Source organism: Oreochromis niloticus, linkage group LG4 (assembly GCF_001858045.2).
Source record: "Oreochromis niloticus isolate F11D_XX linkage group LG4, O_niloticus_UMD_NMBU, whole genome shotgun sequence".
Taxonomy (NCBI): domain Eukaryota; kingdom Metazoa; phylum Chordata; class Actinopteri; order Cichliformes; family Cichlidae; genus Oreochromis; species Oreochromis niloticus.
Genome location: NC_031969.2, coordinates 21,204,490 through 21,222,159, shown reverse-complemented (window position 1 = coordinate 21,222,159; position 17,670 = coordinate 21,204,490). Strand labels below are relative to the sequence as shown.

The following is a 17,670-nucleotide window of genomic DNA, read 5'->3' as shown; positions in this document are numbered from 1 at the left end:
ATTCCAATATTCATGTGACAGGTCATAGTTTAAAATCTGCACACCCTTCATTTTCTCTCCTCTTTCGGTTGCGAGATCACTAACAACATCAGCAAAAACAGCCAACCAAGTGCTGCTGAGCTACCAAACATTAGACTTTCAACAACACCTCACTAGTGCTCTCTGCTCTAAACACATTTTCCATTTCAGCACCAACAACACAGAGTGAACAATGGTCTGAGTGGAAAGGAGCGCTGCAACTGATGCAGAAAGAGAGCTAAAATATGATTATGGCGAGATGATGACGATTATCAAACCACAGGGGCATTAGTGCCAGGGAGGGTACAATGTACCAGAAGCCCCATTAGAGCTCTCAGCGCCACTCATTAGAGAACCATTAGTGACAACTACTTTAATTTCCCAGACCACCCACCGCTAAGTGGCAGAGACAAATGGACTCAAAAGGAATCGAATGGACCTCTCTCTCATCTCGCTGCCTCCAAAAAACAATGCAGCTGTGTGTGCCAGCCAGGTTCAGCCAAGGCTATGGAAGGAAAAGAGAGAGGGGGGGAAAGTGTGCAAGTTCCCAAGAACAATAAAGGAGCAGCAGCATATAACAGGATCAGCCACTGTTCTCTAACAGGATTAATAGTGACGCAAGGCAAAGTTCCTGATTAATGCTGCCAGGCTAACCAAGTCAAAGAGAAAAGATGAAAGAATGATGCTCAGCAACAAAGGCTTTCTGTCTCACACCAAAGGCTGCACACTGGCTCATTATGACTGCACATCATCAAACTGATGTAAAGGAATTACAGTCACAAAACTAATTTGCAACAGTTAGCAAGGCTTCTCTGGCATAATTTCAACTAAAGGTGGGCCATCCAAAGGCTGGAATGATGAAGTATGACTCATGTAAAGCTTGTTGGAGAAGCCCACGGTCTCACACCTGTTGCTGAGTATTCAGTGAAAAATGACACCGACGATATTTACTCTGACCGTGTTAGAGTCTGCATAGAGTCTACAGAGTGTTACTACTAAAGTGTTTGAGCATGTTGACACCAGCACTGCTCAAATCTAAATGTGAAAATACAGCCAGCTCTTTGATTCACTGTACAAATATGTGGCAATGTGCTGAATTTTGTAGAACTGGATCAGTCAATACAATATGGATAAACAAAAATAGACTAAAAGAAACCCCCAAATGATATATACATATGTATGTATACATATATATTTTTTTTTATTTGTCTTTTTTTTTTTTGCTATATAAGGTGGAGAAAAAGTGCCGCGCTTACACAAGCAGCAAAGCTACAAATAGGAGAATAAACAATGTCAATAAGGCCAAGGACATTTACAGTCCACTGAGATTTTCCATTTTCATACAGTCAACTTATTATCTCCGATATATATATATGTATATTTTAAAGGCCATGTGGTGCCATTTAAATGACTTTCACACGAAGTAAAACGCCTCTCCCTGAGTAGTTCACTCACCTACGCCGTCTTCCGACTTTAACACCATGATGTCTGCGCCTCAAGCTTTCGAGTCCGAAAAGTTTCTAGAAGATTTCCGCGAGTCAAACCTTTCCCCAAATACAATTAACGACAACTTTATTGACCTTTCAACTCTCAATTGGCGAGTTAAAAGTTACTCCGAGGATTGACTTCTAGCCTAAACCAAGACTGTTTCGGTCCACGACTCAAGGGAGTGGTTTGAAGTGACGGACTTTGACCAACCAGCTTTTCCTCCTGAGAGCGAGAAAGACGCAAGCGGAGCAGGCTCAGCACAGAGGAGCGCTTCCGGTTGTGCCTTTCAAATTAAAACACGTCTTAAAGAATGTTTAGAAAAAACTTTATTTGGATTACATAGTGACTAATTTTTGTTGTTTCGACTCTTTCTGTGATTTCTGCGATAAAGGCACCATTAGCCAAACCAATTATCTTCAGGACAGTACAAAACTTAATAAAATTCAAGAAAACACTACTCTTAAATTACAAGAACTTTATATTGTTTTGAATATAGAGGTGCATAATGAGACTGATTCAAGACATTGTGGCAGCCAAACAAGCGTTCAACTGGCTAAATCCCCGTCATCCTCACATCCAAATCATTTCAAAGAATAACTGTCAGTTATTAGTTTGGAATTGCCCTGCAGCGTTGCCACATAAACTTGGAGAAATATACCAATTTGCAGAGCTCAAAACTCTTGTTTGCATATGTGTTAGTGCTGGTATAATCAGACCATAACTTTCAGCACATAACTTTCTTTTTTTTTTTTTTTTTTTAATTGGGCTTATCCTGCAGGATCCTACAGGCTTATGTTTTATACAACAGTTTTGATTTGTTTCTTTATGATGCCAGTGAGTAGGTGAGAAAAAATAAACAAATATATAAATATATACATGTGCATATAAATATATAAGTACATAGTTCATTTTTAAATGATTCAGTTCTTCAGCATAAACGACTTCCCGTTTGGATTACTGCAAATGGTTACTTGTTTTAACAAATCAGCTTCGCATCGTCTTCAGACTGTGCAGAATGCTGCAGCACGACTCTTAACAGGCACCAACAGAAGATCTCATGTCACTCCAGTTTTGGCCTCCCTTCACTGATTGCCTGTAAGTTTTAGGTTTCATTTTAAAATTTTAGTTTTGACCTTCAGGGCCCTACATGGTCAAGTTCCCCAGTATATATCTGACCTGCTGAAACCACATTCATCTTTCCAAGCTCTAAGGTCATCAGCTCAGAGACTGCTGTTGGCCCCACGCACTGGATTTAAAACTCATGGTGATCGGGCCTTTCAGGCAGTGGCACCAAGGTTGTGGAATTCTCTTCCACTGGTTTTACGCTGTACAGACTCCATTGATTCTTTTAAAAAGCAGCTGAAGACATTTTTATATAGACAAGCTTTCAACTAATTTGTTGTTTTATGGTGTATTTTACTGTTTTACATTGTTATTTGTTGTATTTCCATTCTTTTTCATTTTCTTTCTCTTTACTGTGAAGCACTTTGTTTTTATCTGTGAAAAGTGCTATATAAATACATTTTACTTACTTACAAAAAGTAAGGTAGGTGTGAGTAGTTGTCATATACTGGACTTTATTACTGTTAGTGAGACTCTTATTTTGAAAGGAATTCGTTGCCTATCTCTGTCTCCTGATTATGCAAACTGATTAGAGCGTAGCGAACGTGCCCTATGACGCGTCTGCCCCACTGTGTTGCCACCCTGTTGCCTTGGCTCTCTCCCACGCACACACACACACACATGTGTTGCTGGGGTTTGAGTGGGGGCAGGGAGCGAGTAATTGACTCACCGAGGCAGAGCAGTTTACTGCTGCTGATCTTGCTCTTTTTAAGGCTTTTGATTCACCACATCCGCCGAGAGTAGACGTGTGTGTGCAGTCAGACGTTTACCTCAGAAACAAATGTTAAACCGTTCTTTAGAAAATAGCAACAACACCTGCAAATACAAACACTTGTGAACACCTGTTGAATGTTCAACCTCGCTGCACAGCCTATTCCCACATGAAATAAGTGCAATAAATAAACAAATAAATCAAAATGTTTCAGTGTAGTGCTTTAATGGCTCTGGGTTTATTTCCCCACATTATCCTGTAAAATCTTTGTTGTTGTTGTTGTTGTTATTATTATTATTATTAGGGATGATTGAGTGATTCTGAAAAACAGCTGATTTTCATTGCACTCTTATGATTACACCACAACAATGCAGGGGCCTACCAGTAGCGATGAAACAGGTTTGGCTACATCTTGGTGATACTCACCAGAATGTTTGTGCCTAATGCAGCTTTAGAGTTTTGATGTCATGTCATTATACATTGCATTCACCTTTTCCCCCCTGTGATCAAAGGCTGATCAAAGGTCTGTTGAAAGGTCGTTTTTTCCTAGTAGAGAGACATTTCTTGGTGGCATATTTTAGGGAAAACTATGAGGGATTTACAGTCCCCTGTTGAAAGTGAATAAATCAGTCTTCTGTTTGTATAACACCTGCACAGCCATACTGCTGTCAGATAGCAGAGGATTGAGCCTGTCCTTGCCTGTTGATGAATACCTGAGAGCCAAGAGGAATGCTACACTCACAGCCAATGAAAGAGGCCAGGTAAGGAGAGAAAACAGCTCATCTGTTTCGCTTTGCTTATCTGATGTACGGTAGAAAAATGTGCATGAGCTGTCCAGCTGCATTTTAAAAAGATACTGAGCACCGACCCAGGAATCAGGACCCAGCTACTAAGAAGACTACGGTAAAGTGCTACAGTCTGCACTGAATCTTCATTTAGGGGGGATCTCAACTTCATTCTGTGACCCATGAATGCCTCAGCTGTGTCGCGCAAACTCAACAGCTGACAATGCAGCCTGTGTGCAGTGACCCCCGTGCACACAAAGTTTCAATTCATTGTTATAAGTGCATCCATTCCCCCAAGCAATGCTGTAAATCTGTGCTCAAGGACCCAGAACAAGAGCACTCAGGCAGCTGCCTGACCTTTAAATGAAAAGATTATGAGATGACATAGACGCATGAAGCTTACAGTTATCCACAGCTTCCTGAACGAGCTAAAGTAGAACGGATCAGCAGATAAATGGAGGATTTATGTGAACTATAAATCAAGACCAAAAAAGCATAAAGACTGTGCTAAAAGGTGCAGCAGATTTTGAGTTTCAAAGGAAAAGTGAAATTCCTCAAAAAGTCAAAGGTCTGCTCATCTTAGAATCTGTAGGATGTTAGTTCTTTTTTTCAGTTTTAAAATTAAAATACCATTACCGCAAAACCTTTAACTATGACCTTTAAAAGTCTCAACTATGGGGTCAGCCACAACCAGATGGGGAATCTAGGTTTACCTGTGTAACACAATATTATTTTCCAGCAAATGCAATAAGATTTATATGAATTAGTGTTGGTGATATGACACATAAGTTTTTTATAAGGGATTTTTAACAACTCTCCAACCTTTGTTTAGAAATCCACGTCTTTTTACTTTTTCCAGAATGTATTTTTTGCATGTAATTACTGAGGATATCTTTTTATTACAATTTTATTAATATATTATTTAGAGCATGTATGTATGAAGACCACAAGACAATATTATTTTTTCTTCCTGTCAGTAAGTTTGTGTGAAGTTGTTGGCTTTGTCCAAGAAACTGCATGGTGTCTGTAACAGTGCTGCTACAGCAAAGGTAAACATTTACTTTAACACTGCTTAATTATTTATAACTTCTATATATCCCATGCATGTGTTATTGCCACAGGCATAAGATTACATTTTATGCAGCATTTTGCAGGACACACATCACAGAGCTTATGTGACACATTATATATAAATCAGGCTGTGTTGGATTTGTAGCCATGCTGTTGTATTATTTTTCCCTCATAGAAGGAAAACCAGGACAAAGCTTTTTCTGACAGCTTGCTGGTATCACTGCAACCCTCTAAGTCTACATAAGCTGAAAGTAGCTCTCTAACCTCTGAGAATGTTCTCAGAAGTCTGGCTCGTATTATGAAATAGCTGTTGTTCAGTCTTACGGTGCTATGTTGAGAATGTGGATTAAAGTGTGATTGCAAGTGGGAGTCTCAAAAAAGCTTGTGGTTTTAAAGGTGCCCTCAGCTGAGTGTAATGATATCTGAACACATGATCAAATGTTTTGACTTCAGTCATTAACACTCATTACTGATGTGCAAGTCACTACCAGGTTTTTAATATTCAGCAACACCATATAAAGTTTGCATAAGTAGTGATTTCAAAATATGACTGAAAGTTACAGGATGTGAAAGAAAACGATTGTCAAGATAATTCCACCAGAGGGCGAATTTTATTTTATGTCTGACCGAGCTCCAAAACACTCCACAAAAAATACAATTTGCGACTCCCTGGAAGAGCCCCAAAACCAAAAACGTAGTTTATAAGGCAGGCTTGCCATAAAAATATAGCCTCCTAATCCAAGAAACACTGATGCAATACATTTTCAAACATCTTAAAAAGTCTTCAAAAACTGAGAAGTTGGCAAGCAAACTAATGTTTTGCTTTTTGAGTTTCTGTGTGTGTGTATATGTGTAAAATCGGTTGTGGGTGTGCCGGGGCTATTATAAGTGAAACCACAGAGTCAAAACAATATCCTGGCAGCTCCTGAACTAAAAATATATCTTTATTTTAGGCTTTAAATAGCCTGAATTACATGGAAAATTGCTCTGTGAGAGAAAATAATTCCCATCCTTCTTAAGAGAAAAGGTACCAAGAGTGACTCCTGCTGATCAGTTGTATTAATTACAGCTGCAGGAGGGGAGAAAAAGCCCCACAAAGGAAAATTTTTAGAGAAATTTATCTTTACTATCAAACAGCAATGATTTCAACCAAAAGCATTTCAAAATTAACTACACTGTGTCATATTGCCAAATCTCTATTGGTAGCAGGCAGTTACAGGAAGTTGGGTCACTGTACAGAGTCATGTTGTTTTTTTCTAACTTACAAAACAACATGCCAACAGGAGGTTTATTGAGAAACAGGAGGTTAATATCCACAGACGAGCTTGAAACAAGGCATGAAAAATGCTTCTGCCACCACGACAATTACAACCTGCACGGCAAATATTCTTTGGCATTAGACATGGCTTGAGTGATGGCTCGAGCATGAGTCACTGCACAAGTTGATTTTGAAACCACTGCTTTCCTCTTACAGGTGCAATCACAGGTAATGAGACCTTTGGTTCTATGCACCCTGTAATTTTCTGGGTTAGACGGAATTCAGGCCTGGACGATTAATTACTGACATGAGTCATGTGCAAAAAAATAAAAATAAAAATAGCAGAATACATCTAACCCTGGTGCTATTTTTCTGATGTTTGCGTGTCAGAGAGAACTCCGTGGGCGGCCAATCAATTTGCAATTAAAATACAGAACTCTATACAGCTTACAGCAGGACCCACCTACACGCAGTAATACTGCTGCCAGAAACTGTTTTAGGAGGAGCATGCGAAATTTCGAGAGCTTCTCATAAAACATGACAGTTGAGAACCTGTTTGCATAAAAAAACGTACTCATCTCATGCTAGTCGTGCAGCGTTCTGCACCGCACAAAGTTTTTACATTTACATGGTGACCCGAACAAGAGATAGCACACGGTGACAAAGCGACTGCTTATCTTTGCTGAAAAATTCATGAGCTTGACTAATAAGCACTCCAGAGAAATGACTAAATATACATTTTGCTCTTTATAGACAGGATTCTGAGTCATAAAAACTAAAAGATGGAGGGCAGCAGGTGCATGCTGCTAAGCAGTTGCCGTTAAAGATGAAAACTGACGGTCATGTCAGATATAGCCAAAACAGCACAATTATGGACATCAATTCTTTACTGTCCTACCCTTTGCTTGTTCTTTCCTAGAGCATTTATCAAGTAATAAAAAATATCTTTAGACAAATCCTCCCATAACACCAAAAGGAACCCACTTAGTTCCCCGAGCTTAGGTTTTGTGCGTCTCTCTATGTTTTCATACACTCTTCCCTGAAGGAACTTCCTGTCAGACTTCTCACTGTCAAACTCATTCAGCATAAACACTCACAGGACACTTTATTGGGTACTCTGTGCAACCCATGCTTTTGCTTTCAGAAATGCTTTATTTCCTTTTGGCACAGATTTAACAAACACTGGAAACACTCCTCACAGATATTAATCCATATAGATATGATAGCATCACGTGGTTGCTGCAGATTTGTCGGCTGAGAATATCCTGTCCACCACATCCCCCAGGTGCTCTATTAGACTGAGATCTGGTGACTGTGGAGGCCAGTTGATTACAGTGAACGGTACATGATTGCGCGTTATCCTATTGGAAGCAGCCATCAGAAGGTGGGTACGCTGTGGTCATAAAGGGATGGACATGGATGGGAAACATTACTTGTGTTGCTAGGCTGCAGTATTTAAAAGATGCTCAACTAGTACTAAGTCCTCCAACGCGTACCAAGAAAATTTTGTACCATTACACTGCTGCCTGCCTGAAACAGGGCCTATATGCACTGAGTGGCTGCCATGTGATTGGCTGATTAGATATTTGTGTTAACAAACAGCTGAAAAGGTGTACCTAATGAAGTGGCCAATGAGAGTAGTTATAGCTCCAGCTCAAAAAGAGCTCCACCTTCAGTGGTTCTCGATGTTGTTCATTGTACCTTTTTTTTCTTCAAAAAAACTATTGATTTTATCTGACTTGTGAAATATCTCATCATTTTAATAATCAATAATAAACTGTTAAAGTGGACAACAGTACAGTGTAAGGCTCCCAAACCAAAAAAGGCTGGTAACCGCTGCCATCACTACAGTCTCATATATAACAAGCTGATAGGGCAAATATTCTCAAACACACGCTGTTGCTGACGGCCTTGTTGTGCTTTCGCACAGATCAGTGTGTCCTCAGCTGTCCCTGGAGCCCACGAGAGTAATTTCCGCGTCAGAGAGCCTCGGCAAATCCAGGGCACACCTGGCTCTCTGCACAGATGGCTGACGGAGCTGTGCTGATATCACTCAGAGAAAATTTCTATCATCTCTTCTATAAACAACACAGTACTTGGGATCGCTGTCGTTCTGTGGGCTATGAGGATTATTTAAGCATGCCGACTCACAGTGACTGTCACTGTGAGCGTTTGGTTAACAATAACAATTACACTGTGAAAGGTGCAAAACAGTGTGCGTGTGACTCAGTAATTTAGATGCAAAACGGAACTGAAGAAAATAAATAATAAAATAGAAGTTTGTATTTACTTTGATCTGATATTACTACATGAGAACAGACTAAGAAGAAAGCAAGTAATAAGACCAGTTTAATTTCGATATACTCGTGCATTCTCCTCTTAAATAAAAGCATTAAGTATTATTAACATGTCTTATTAGGAAAATCTAATGTAAACAGTTATTGTGGGCAGAATACACTCATTAACCACTTTCTTAGGTACACCTGTTAATGTAAATATCTAGTCAGCCAATCAACTCATTGCATTAAGGCATGAAGTCATCATCAAGACGACCTCCTGAAGTTCAAATTGAGCATCAGAATGGAGAAGAAAGGTTAATTATTTCATTTTTTTAAAAATTATAGCTGGTTTTTCCTGCACAGCCATTTATCGAGTGACAGTTCTCTGGGTCAAAATGCCTTGCTGATGTCAGAGGTCAGAGAAGAATGGACTGATTCAAGCCACAACAACAGAAGACCACACTGGGTGATATTCCTTTCAGCTAAAAAAAAAAGAAAACTGAGGCTACAATTTGCATGGGGACCATATTTGGACAACAGAAGGCTGGAAAAATGTTGCTTGGTCTAATGAGTCTCCATTTCCACTGCGACCTTTGAGTGGTGCGGTCAGGAGTTAGAGTAAACAACATGAAAACATGGATCCATCCTGCCTTCTTTCAGGCAGGTAGTAGTAGTTCCATCAACTGGGGTTTAATGGTCCGGGACACTTTGGACCACTTGGTACCAACAGAGCATCATTTAAACACCAGAGGCTACCTGAGTGTTGTTGCTACTGACCATGTCCACCCTTTTATGACCACACTGTACCATTTGCTGATGGCGGCTTCGTGTCACAAAACTCAAATCATCTCCAACTGACTTCTTAAACATGACATTGAGTTCACTGTATTCAAATGAACTCCACAATCACCAGATCTCATTCCAATAGAGCACCTTTGCGATGCAGTGGAATGGGAGATGTGCATCATGGATGTGCAGCTGATAAATCTACATCAACTTTGCGATCCCATGATTTCAATATGGACCAAAACTCCGAGAAATGTTTCAAGCAACTCGTTGAACTGTGAAGGTAAAAGGAGTGTAACCCAGCACTAGAAAGGTTTAACTGACAATGTGACCGGTGAGTAAGTAGATAAATTATAGTTTCCGTCAAGCTGCATTTGTATAAACAGTTTTTAAGAGCTTTATATGTTGTGTGTGCAAGAGAGTAAAGCCACCAGATAAAAGCAATATATTTCCTACTGACATGTCATAACAGCGACATGTGATGCAATTTGTACGCAAGTACAGAAATCAAATAATTCCACCACTTATTTCAGGAGTGGTTTACAGTAATAGCTTAGATGACACAATGTGAACTTGCCTGACAACAATTGGATGAGCCACACATGAGTCATTTGTGATTCACCATTAAAAGCAGAAATACCAACACTAACAGTATCAGCCAATGTCATTACATCACAAGTGGCCCAAACTCTTAACGGTTGCCATCACAACACAAACTTCGTTTTATTGCCGTTTAATCAAAAAACATGACACAAGGCAGGCAGTTGGCAGCTTTGGTAATATACTGCCCACAAATTGCAGGGAAGGCTGAATGTACAAATGACAAGCCAGTGTTTTATCTAAGTGACTAGAAACACCCAACATGCCATTCAGTTCTGTTGGCTTGACAAAAAAAAAAATCTGCAAAAGTCTGCTGTCAGCACATTTAGTACCAGAACAATCCAGATTACTTCCCCGTTGAATATCCAAATCGACAGGCAGAGCCCTGGTGCTGATGTGGATATTTTGAAATGACTGAGGCAGCAACGCTTCCACATGCTTCGCACAAAGTCAGCTGATTCACTGCCACCCAACAAAGCTTTTTAAGTCACGTCAAACACACAGTTTAAACACTCCCAATGGGAACCTGCACACCATCCTGCGGTGCAATGTCATCGCAGCGCTTAACAACCAATCCAAAACAACAAACACGCACACATCAGCTCCATCGCTGTCCAGATGGTGAGTAGCAAACTTCTAAAGAAACCAACATCTTAATCTGTGTCTCTCTGTGTGTAATTAAACCGAGAAGCACAGAAAATTCATTTTACCCAGCTTTAGGAGGCGATCACCAATAAGCACAACACTGCCAGTCCTCTTTGTTAAATGACGGAAACACAAGTCTTTGGCAGAGCTGAGAAAGTCTGGCTCGCAAGCTGAGATTTCACATGTTGTCGGCCAACATAAGGATTTTATGTACATGTGTGAAAAAGGAATGTGAGGTCATCAAGAACATGGAGGCAGCCCTGCTGCAGATTAGATCAGCTGAGTAAGTAATAACATTAGCTCACGCTCTATTAGTGTGCGTGCACGCACAGGGCAGAGGTTTAAGCTGTGCTAAATGAGAGCCTCCCTGAGCCTCGAGAAGCTCCTTCTATTTCTGTCCGACTGTTTGTTTTCATCGCTGGTTTAGTCATGTGTTCGTGCCAGCGGTCACAGAAGCACACATGATCACGCTCACAGGTTGAAAACACATTCAAAAAACAAATAGCCGTGATAGTTTCAACACTGTAGGTTTATAGTAATCATGCCAAAAGCCAGCAAAACGAAAAATGATGTCCCTGAAAACAACTTTTACTTTACCTGGAGCTTCCTCGAGTGGCTTCACAGCAGGGCACAAGAAGGTCTGAAAACTGGACACACATAGTTCACTGACTGTCCCCATAGCTCCGGCGTGTTAATCTCCGTATCTGAGTGTATGTCTCAGACTGCAGCTGTGTATCGTCCTGAGTTCCTCCCTCCTTATGACTGTGACTGATGTGAAAGAAAAGTTGTGAAGATCCCAGTCTCCCCAGTGCACCTGTCACTCCTTGCTCCCAGCTGTTCCCTCCATGGAAGGATTCCAACTGTAAGATCCTGCACTGTGTCACCTTGCTTCACCTAATCCCCCCCACCCCAAGTTGGATGACGCTCCTCAGCCAGTGTCTTACACTAACCTACTTTCTCTTCCCCTTTGTTGAGAATGTGCAACTTGCTATCAGATGCTAAAATCACTTCTGCTTTCTCCCCCGTTCCCCTTTTCCGTTGGTATCTGAGCCTCGCTCTTATCCTCCTCTGCTCCCTCTCTCTCCCTTTCTCTTTCTCTCCCACTAGCTACCTCACATACTAATTCTTGACAGGCTGCACACAAAATATATTAATGTATCTGTGACTGCTGCAGCAACCGCGTACGACTGGTTCAATCTGAAAAGTCGCTTGAAGAAGGGATGGAGTTCTGTTGTTTCATAGAAATTATGGCAAAAATAAATAAATAGATTAAACACAGCAGTATGCTTTTTTTGTCCACTCCAGATTTTTATTTCCATCTCCACCCTATGCTGCTTTTAGCCACTCATGGTTTTTGGCTTGAAAAGCATTAAAAAAAGAGGCAAGATTTCATTGTTGCTTGGCAACAGGATAGAAGAAATAACTAGCTCCTGGGCCAAACACTGTGAGCCATTTGTTTTGATTAGATTCTTCTCACACTCGGTGAGGGTTATTCGCAATGACACGATCGCATTTTGGGGCTGTATAACGCACATGGGTTTCACAACAACAACAACAAAATGTGCTCATCAACGATCTGTTTCAGATTCTCGCTTCCTCTCGTGGAACAAAATACAAACGATTAGCTTCCTTCTTGAACTCGTGTCACCTGCCACTCTGCATTACCCCACTTGTCAGTCACTCCTTAATTACTCCTTCTCTGCGAGTTATTAATTAATCCTTCAACTCCACCCTCTCTGTCAATCATGTTTCCATTGAAAAGCAATATAGGGGTGACTCAATAAGGAATGCAATAAAGTAAGACGTGCTTCATGGTTATGGAAATCATTATGATCTAACAAGCACTGCCTAGTTCATTATCTGAGGGCACAGTGCTTCAACTTGACCTCTGCATGAACTGCAAAGTCAGTTCTGGGTACTTTGAATGCTGCAGCTGCACATCACCTAGACAGAACAGCTCTGTCACCAGAGGAACGGCACACAGTGAAGTCAGCACAAATCTTCCGCCTCTTTTTTTTTTTCCAAATGCATATTCCTCCCCCCTCGCTCGACAGCACAACACAAACACACTGAAAATTTTAAAATCCGTGTATTCCACTGAACTTTTATGGAGCTATTCTAGTCCACAGAGCAAACTTTAAATGCTCTAATGAAACTCATAAAAGCCAATTAGCCAAATCGACAACAGTTCATTTGAATTAATTATTTTGCACTGCAGTTTATTATGAACTAATGAGGACGTGAAGTGCAACACGCAATTAAGCTGCAAATACAGTCATTCAAAGAGAGAGCCCCAAGATGCCCAAACTGTCACAATTTAAATGCTAATACTGATTTGTTATATAACACACTTTAGATTGCTTTAGTCAAAAAGGCAGATGTTAAGTCATTGATTGATTCCTCATGAACCCCAAATGGGAGAAAATACCTAATGACCCTCAAATATGTGAGTAAACTAAAAATCTACAGCAATGCATTGATTACAAAGTAAACTGCACTTTTTCTGCAATATGAGTTTCCAGAGTAGGATGGCATCACAAATCAAAAGAGTTTAAAATTATACAAATAATTTAATGCATCCACTCCTAAGTGATTAAACCACTAGGAGGCTAACGACTGTACTCTGTCACACCCGATCCAACCCCTACTTGTCTTATAGTGACGGTGCAAGAGTCTGGGTGTTGTCAAGGCTTAATTGCTAATTGTGTTTATCCAACAAAGTATGGATGCCACTTCTTGGCCTCATGCTCTCTGGGCTGTCATTTTTAGCTGAAGTTATTAAATCAATCAAAATAATACCAAATAAAACCAGATCTGGTGTCAGTCTCCTCTTTATGTTGTGCTTTTGAGCCAGTTCGTAACAACTGAAGCAGTTTGCTTTGATATGGTTTCTTGTGAGTGTTGCCATGTACAGCATGAAGGCCTTCCTTGAGCATGGCATGCCATCATGTGGACACTGCATGCAACAACAACTCTTATTTTCACCTCCCCAAGCAGGCGACAAGTCTTCTGGAGTTAGCAGACCCAGATTTAATCTAACTATGAAATCTATGTGGGCTGAGTGCAACAGTCATGAGCAAAAATTACAACAAGAAAACCAATAACTTCCCCATCAGATTACACGATTCTGATGTGAATCAGTCGTCAGTAAATGAGTAGACAACTACGGAGGTGAACCTGTTTTCTTTTTGATAAAATCATTTCCCAGGTGGAAGATAAAATCTACAGGAAGCTTCCTGATCTGTGTTGGTGGAACTCCTACATGGCAGCCTAATGATAGCATCACCTCTGGTGACTAACAACTGGCTGAGTGGGGGCAGAGCCAGCGTCTCTGCTGATACAACCAGAGTGAAGCTGCCTTAAAGCTTTGTCCTGCTTTGAGCACTTCTCTTCATCTGCGTCTCTTTTTGATCGGTGCAAATTTAATCACATTAAAGAAACCATTAAATTCATTTTGCTTCTTATTTCTGGAGTTATATCTTACACGATCAAGAAAGTAGAACAGCTGGAGCATCTTTGGTGTGATTTTTATGTAACTACTTATTTCTTTATATTAAGAACAAGTTGTGTCTGCATAAGCCCGCTGAGAGTTTGCTGCTTCCGTGACAGTGTGAGTATGCTTTGAACATGAGAGGAGCTTAGAGCTGGAGTAAACCTGTCACATGGCTGAAGAGTGACAGTTTAAGGGGAAAAAAACTACAAAGAGAAAACAAGAAAAAACACACGTACGCAGCATTTAGACCAGCAGAAGCATCTCTGTTTCTCAGACGAAATCACTCAGATAAAGAGGAGAGGTCAAACTGACAGAGAGAAAGATGACACCCATAACCACAGCAACCACATATACCTGTCACCCTAGAGCACCAGTGCACCACACCTATGAGCAGTTGCACTGTTTCCTTTGTGCACATTTTATTATGCAAAGAGAAACCAAACTGCGCTGACAGGTGCAAGTAGATAGGAGGTGGTGCACACAAAAGAAAAAAACATTTTGACACCCTGCAGCTCAAAGCCTTTTAAGTAAGTCTTGAAACCCAGCCACGCCTCATGAATCCCCAGGTAGTTGATTTAGGGCGCCAGCACCTAGCAACATCACTGGAACACAGTTCAGAAACCTGGTTCCATGATAATCCTGCTGTAAATGAAAGAAGGCGGCTACGCGGGCGAAGCCACCACGCAATAAATTATACAAATTACATTAGAAATATAGCCAGCCTGCAGACAAATGTTGTGTTTTGTTATATAAGTCCAGACTAATAATAAACTGCAGTGGGGGAAAAAAAAAAAAATTGTGCCAAAACTAAACGACGTCTGCACTTTTACTTCCATCTTCTTCCCGTCTTCTTGCTCACAGAGGAGATGATATGCTTTGCACTTCTTCATTCAGATTCACAAGCTGTCGATTTGACTAAGAAGGTGTCAGGGACAGCGAGAGTGTTATCTGAATGCGCTGGGTGCTTCAGCGTGTCTCTTCTCTTATGCCTCACACTTCAGCAGATAATTACATAATCACCAACTGATCCTTTCAGCTCCTTTGCAAATAGGAAGTCGGTGACGGCATATCATTATCCTGTTCTGGGGCTGATGGGAAAACATCCTGCACGGGCTACCCAAAGTCACCACCTATGGACTCTTTATAGCAATTGCTCCTTTGCTAGGAGCTGTGATACTTCCATTAGACTAAAACTTCCCCTCATTTTTGGAAAAGAGATGAGAAGCATCATCCCCCTCCTTCTCCTGCTCCCTTCAGCAGAGCATCAGTTGAATTTTTTGCAATGAGGCCATTGCTGGAGGTTCTATTTTGAGCTGCATTAAGCTCACTAAAAAAAAAAAAAAAAAGCTAAACTACTAAATAATTGAGACGAAGGCTCTATCATAGTCTAAGCTGAGCCACCAGCTAGCTCATCCCGGTCTGACATCATCAGGGATGTCACCATACACTTGATGACATGACATGATGCTGAATTTCCAGTAAATATGGCTCACATTTTTTTCCACACAAGTAGTTGTATAAGAAGGCATTCTGTAAAAAAAAAGAAAAAAAAGAAAAACTATGTCAGCCTCAAAATAGATCCCAGCCTGATATCCTATAAATAAATCAGTCCGGATCATGTAAACTCCCAAAAGAGCAGGAACTTTTCTGTTTCTCCTTGCTGTTGTTTTTGAGTCTAAAAATGTGATTTTTTATCATTATTATTATCGTTTTCACAGCTGTCACCCTGCTGTCATAGCTGCAGTGAGATGCTAAATAATTAATTGCGTCGACCTTTTTATATGTATGCATACCACAGAGACCACCTGTTTTAAAGCTGGCTTTAGATTGCATCCTTCTTCCTGTTCCTGTGTATGCGCTTAGACTACATAAACACGGGCAAGTGTAGGATGAAAACAACACGGCACACAGGCCTGCTGCGGACTAAGACTTACTTTGAAGTGTGACACGTTGTCATTTTTAACAGTTTGACCAAACAGCCAGGCAGTAGTGTGGACATAGCTCAGTGGGCTGCATTTTTTTTTTTTTTTTAATCTCTTGGCACAGCAGGAACACGGACACGCTACGGCAGTGCTGAAAAGCATGCGCTCATGCAGTGTCAGGCTTTGGATCAAAGCGTCCGCTACATGCCAAACAGTCTGCGTGAAACAGTGCGATGAGGACAAACCGTAATTCTCCCCCTCCATCCCGGTGGTGCTGATGCTGATGCTGCTGCTGCTGCGGCTGATGAAGGCGTCTCTGTCCGGGGATGTCTCTCTCGAAGCGCCCGCAGCAACTCCGTTACCTGCCGCCCTCCTTCCCTCCCTTTCTCGTCTCTTCTCTGGCTTCGCCTCACCTCCCAGCTCTCAACTTGAAAGCAGGCTTTAAAAACAGACGCAAGCTTACTTTTTTTTTTTTTTTTTAGCTTGTTGCTTTTCTGTTTGTCCTTTCCTTTTTGCCGTTTCAGAGGTGTGTGCTGCCGATGCCTGGCTGCTCCACTGTTATGTAGCTCTCCAGAAAAGCCGGTGCACATGCTGGCCCCTCCCATCCCAGATGTGATGTCACGCTCTAACTTAGCCTCAAGTTTACTAAATGTCCTGCTGCTAGGTTTTATAACTTGCTGCTTATATGACGCCCCCTGTAACGTGTGCATACAACTATTCATATAATTCATTAAATACAACGTCCAGTGAAACTATGAGAAAATTACTAAATGTAATGCAAGAAGCAAAACAGATTTAGGTGATCCTCTGTTTATAGGAGCGTTATTCAGTCTGTTTGAGCTCCCAGAAGTAAATAAATCTTCCTTTTGAGCTAATGAATAGACTTCAACTTCAACTTAGGTTTGCCTGCTCACCAGAGCAACTTCATCCCTGTTTTCCAAGAGAAAAAACAAAGATGGAGTAGAACAAACTCAGTGGCCGCTGCTAACGATAGTTCTTTGTGGCATAAAGTGAACACGGTGCAGAAGTGACACCTGGTGTGGTCTTCTGCTGCTGTAGCCCATCTGCTAACATGTTCTACATGTTGTGCAATTAAAGATGCTCCTCTGGAGCTAATAAGAGGTTATTTGAATTACTGTTGCCTTCCTATCAGCTTGAAGCAGTCCTTTTCCTCTTACTTCTTCCCCTCATGAATATTTTCTGTTTTTCTGACCGTTCTCTGTGAACCTTGGACCCCTGGTCTGACCCCAACATGCCATGTTCAAAGTTACTTAAATCAGGATTAGGACAGGACCCCCCACAAATTCTATGTGCTGGTCGTGATAAAGATGAAGACTAAGGCTTGAATAGAGCTGTGGCTGAGGTAACTGAAGTGGAGATGGGGAGGAGGTGGGTTGCACGAAAGAGTCTGAAAGGGAGAATGGCAGGGAGCACAGATTTAAACCATGCAAAGCCGAGGCTTTTGGCAGGCGAGAATTGATTGGACTAGAG

The 17,670-nt window shown here is 41.1% G+C and overlaps 1 protein-coding gene across 3 annotated transcripts in view; it reads right to left on the bottom strand.

Annotated features, from left to right (window-relative positions):
- Window positions 1-16,682, bottom strand: part of cyth1a (cytohesin 1a) — a 40,947-nt gene extending 24,265 nt beyond the window's left edge. The window contains exon 1 of one of the 3 annotated variants that reach the window (XM_005454934.4): window positions 16,425-16,682. In XM_005454934.4, the coding sequence (XP_005454991.1) occupies window positions 16,425-16,443 (19 nt within the window). In that variant the 5' untranslated portion in view covers window positions 16,444-16,682. Of the gene's footprint in view, window positions 1-1,473; window positions 1,751-11,361; window positions 11,714-16,424 lie in introns of those variants that run through there. The other 2 variants (XM_005454931.4, XM_005454933.4) reach the window with 2 other exon arrangements.
- Window positions 16,683-17,670: the final 988 nt, after the last annotated feature.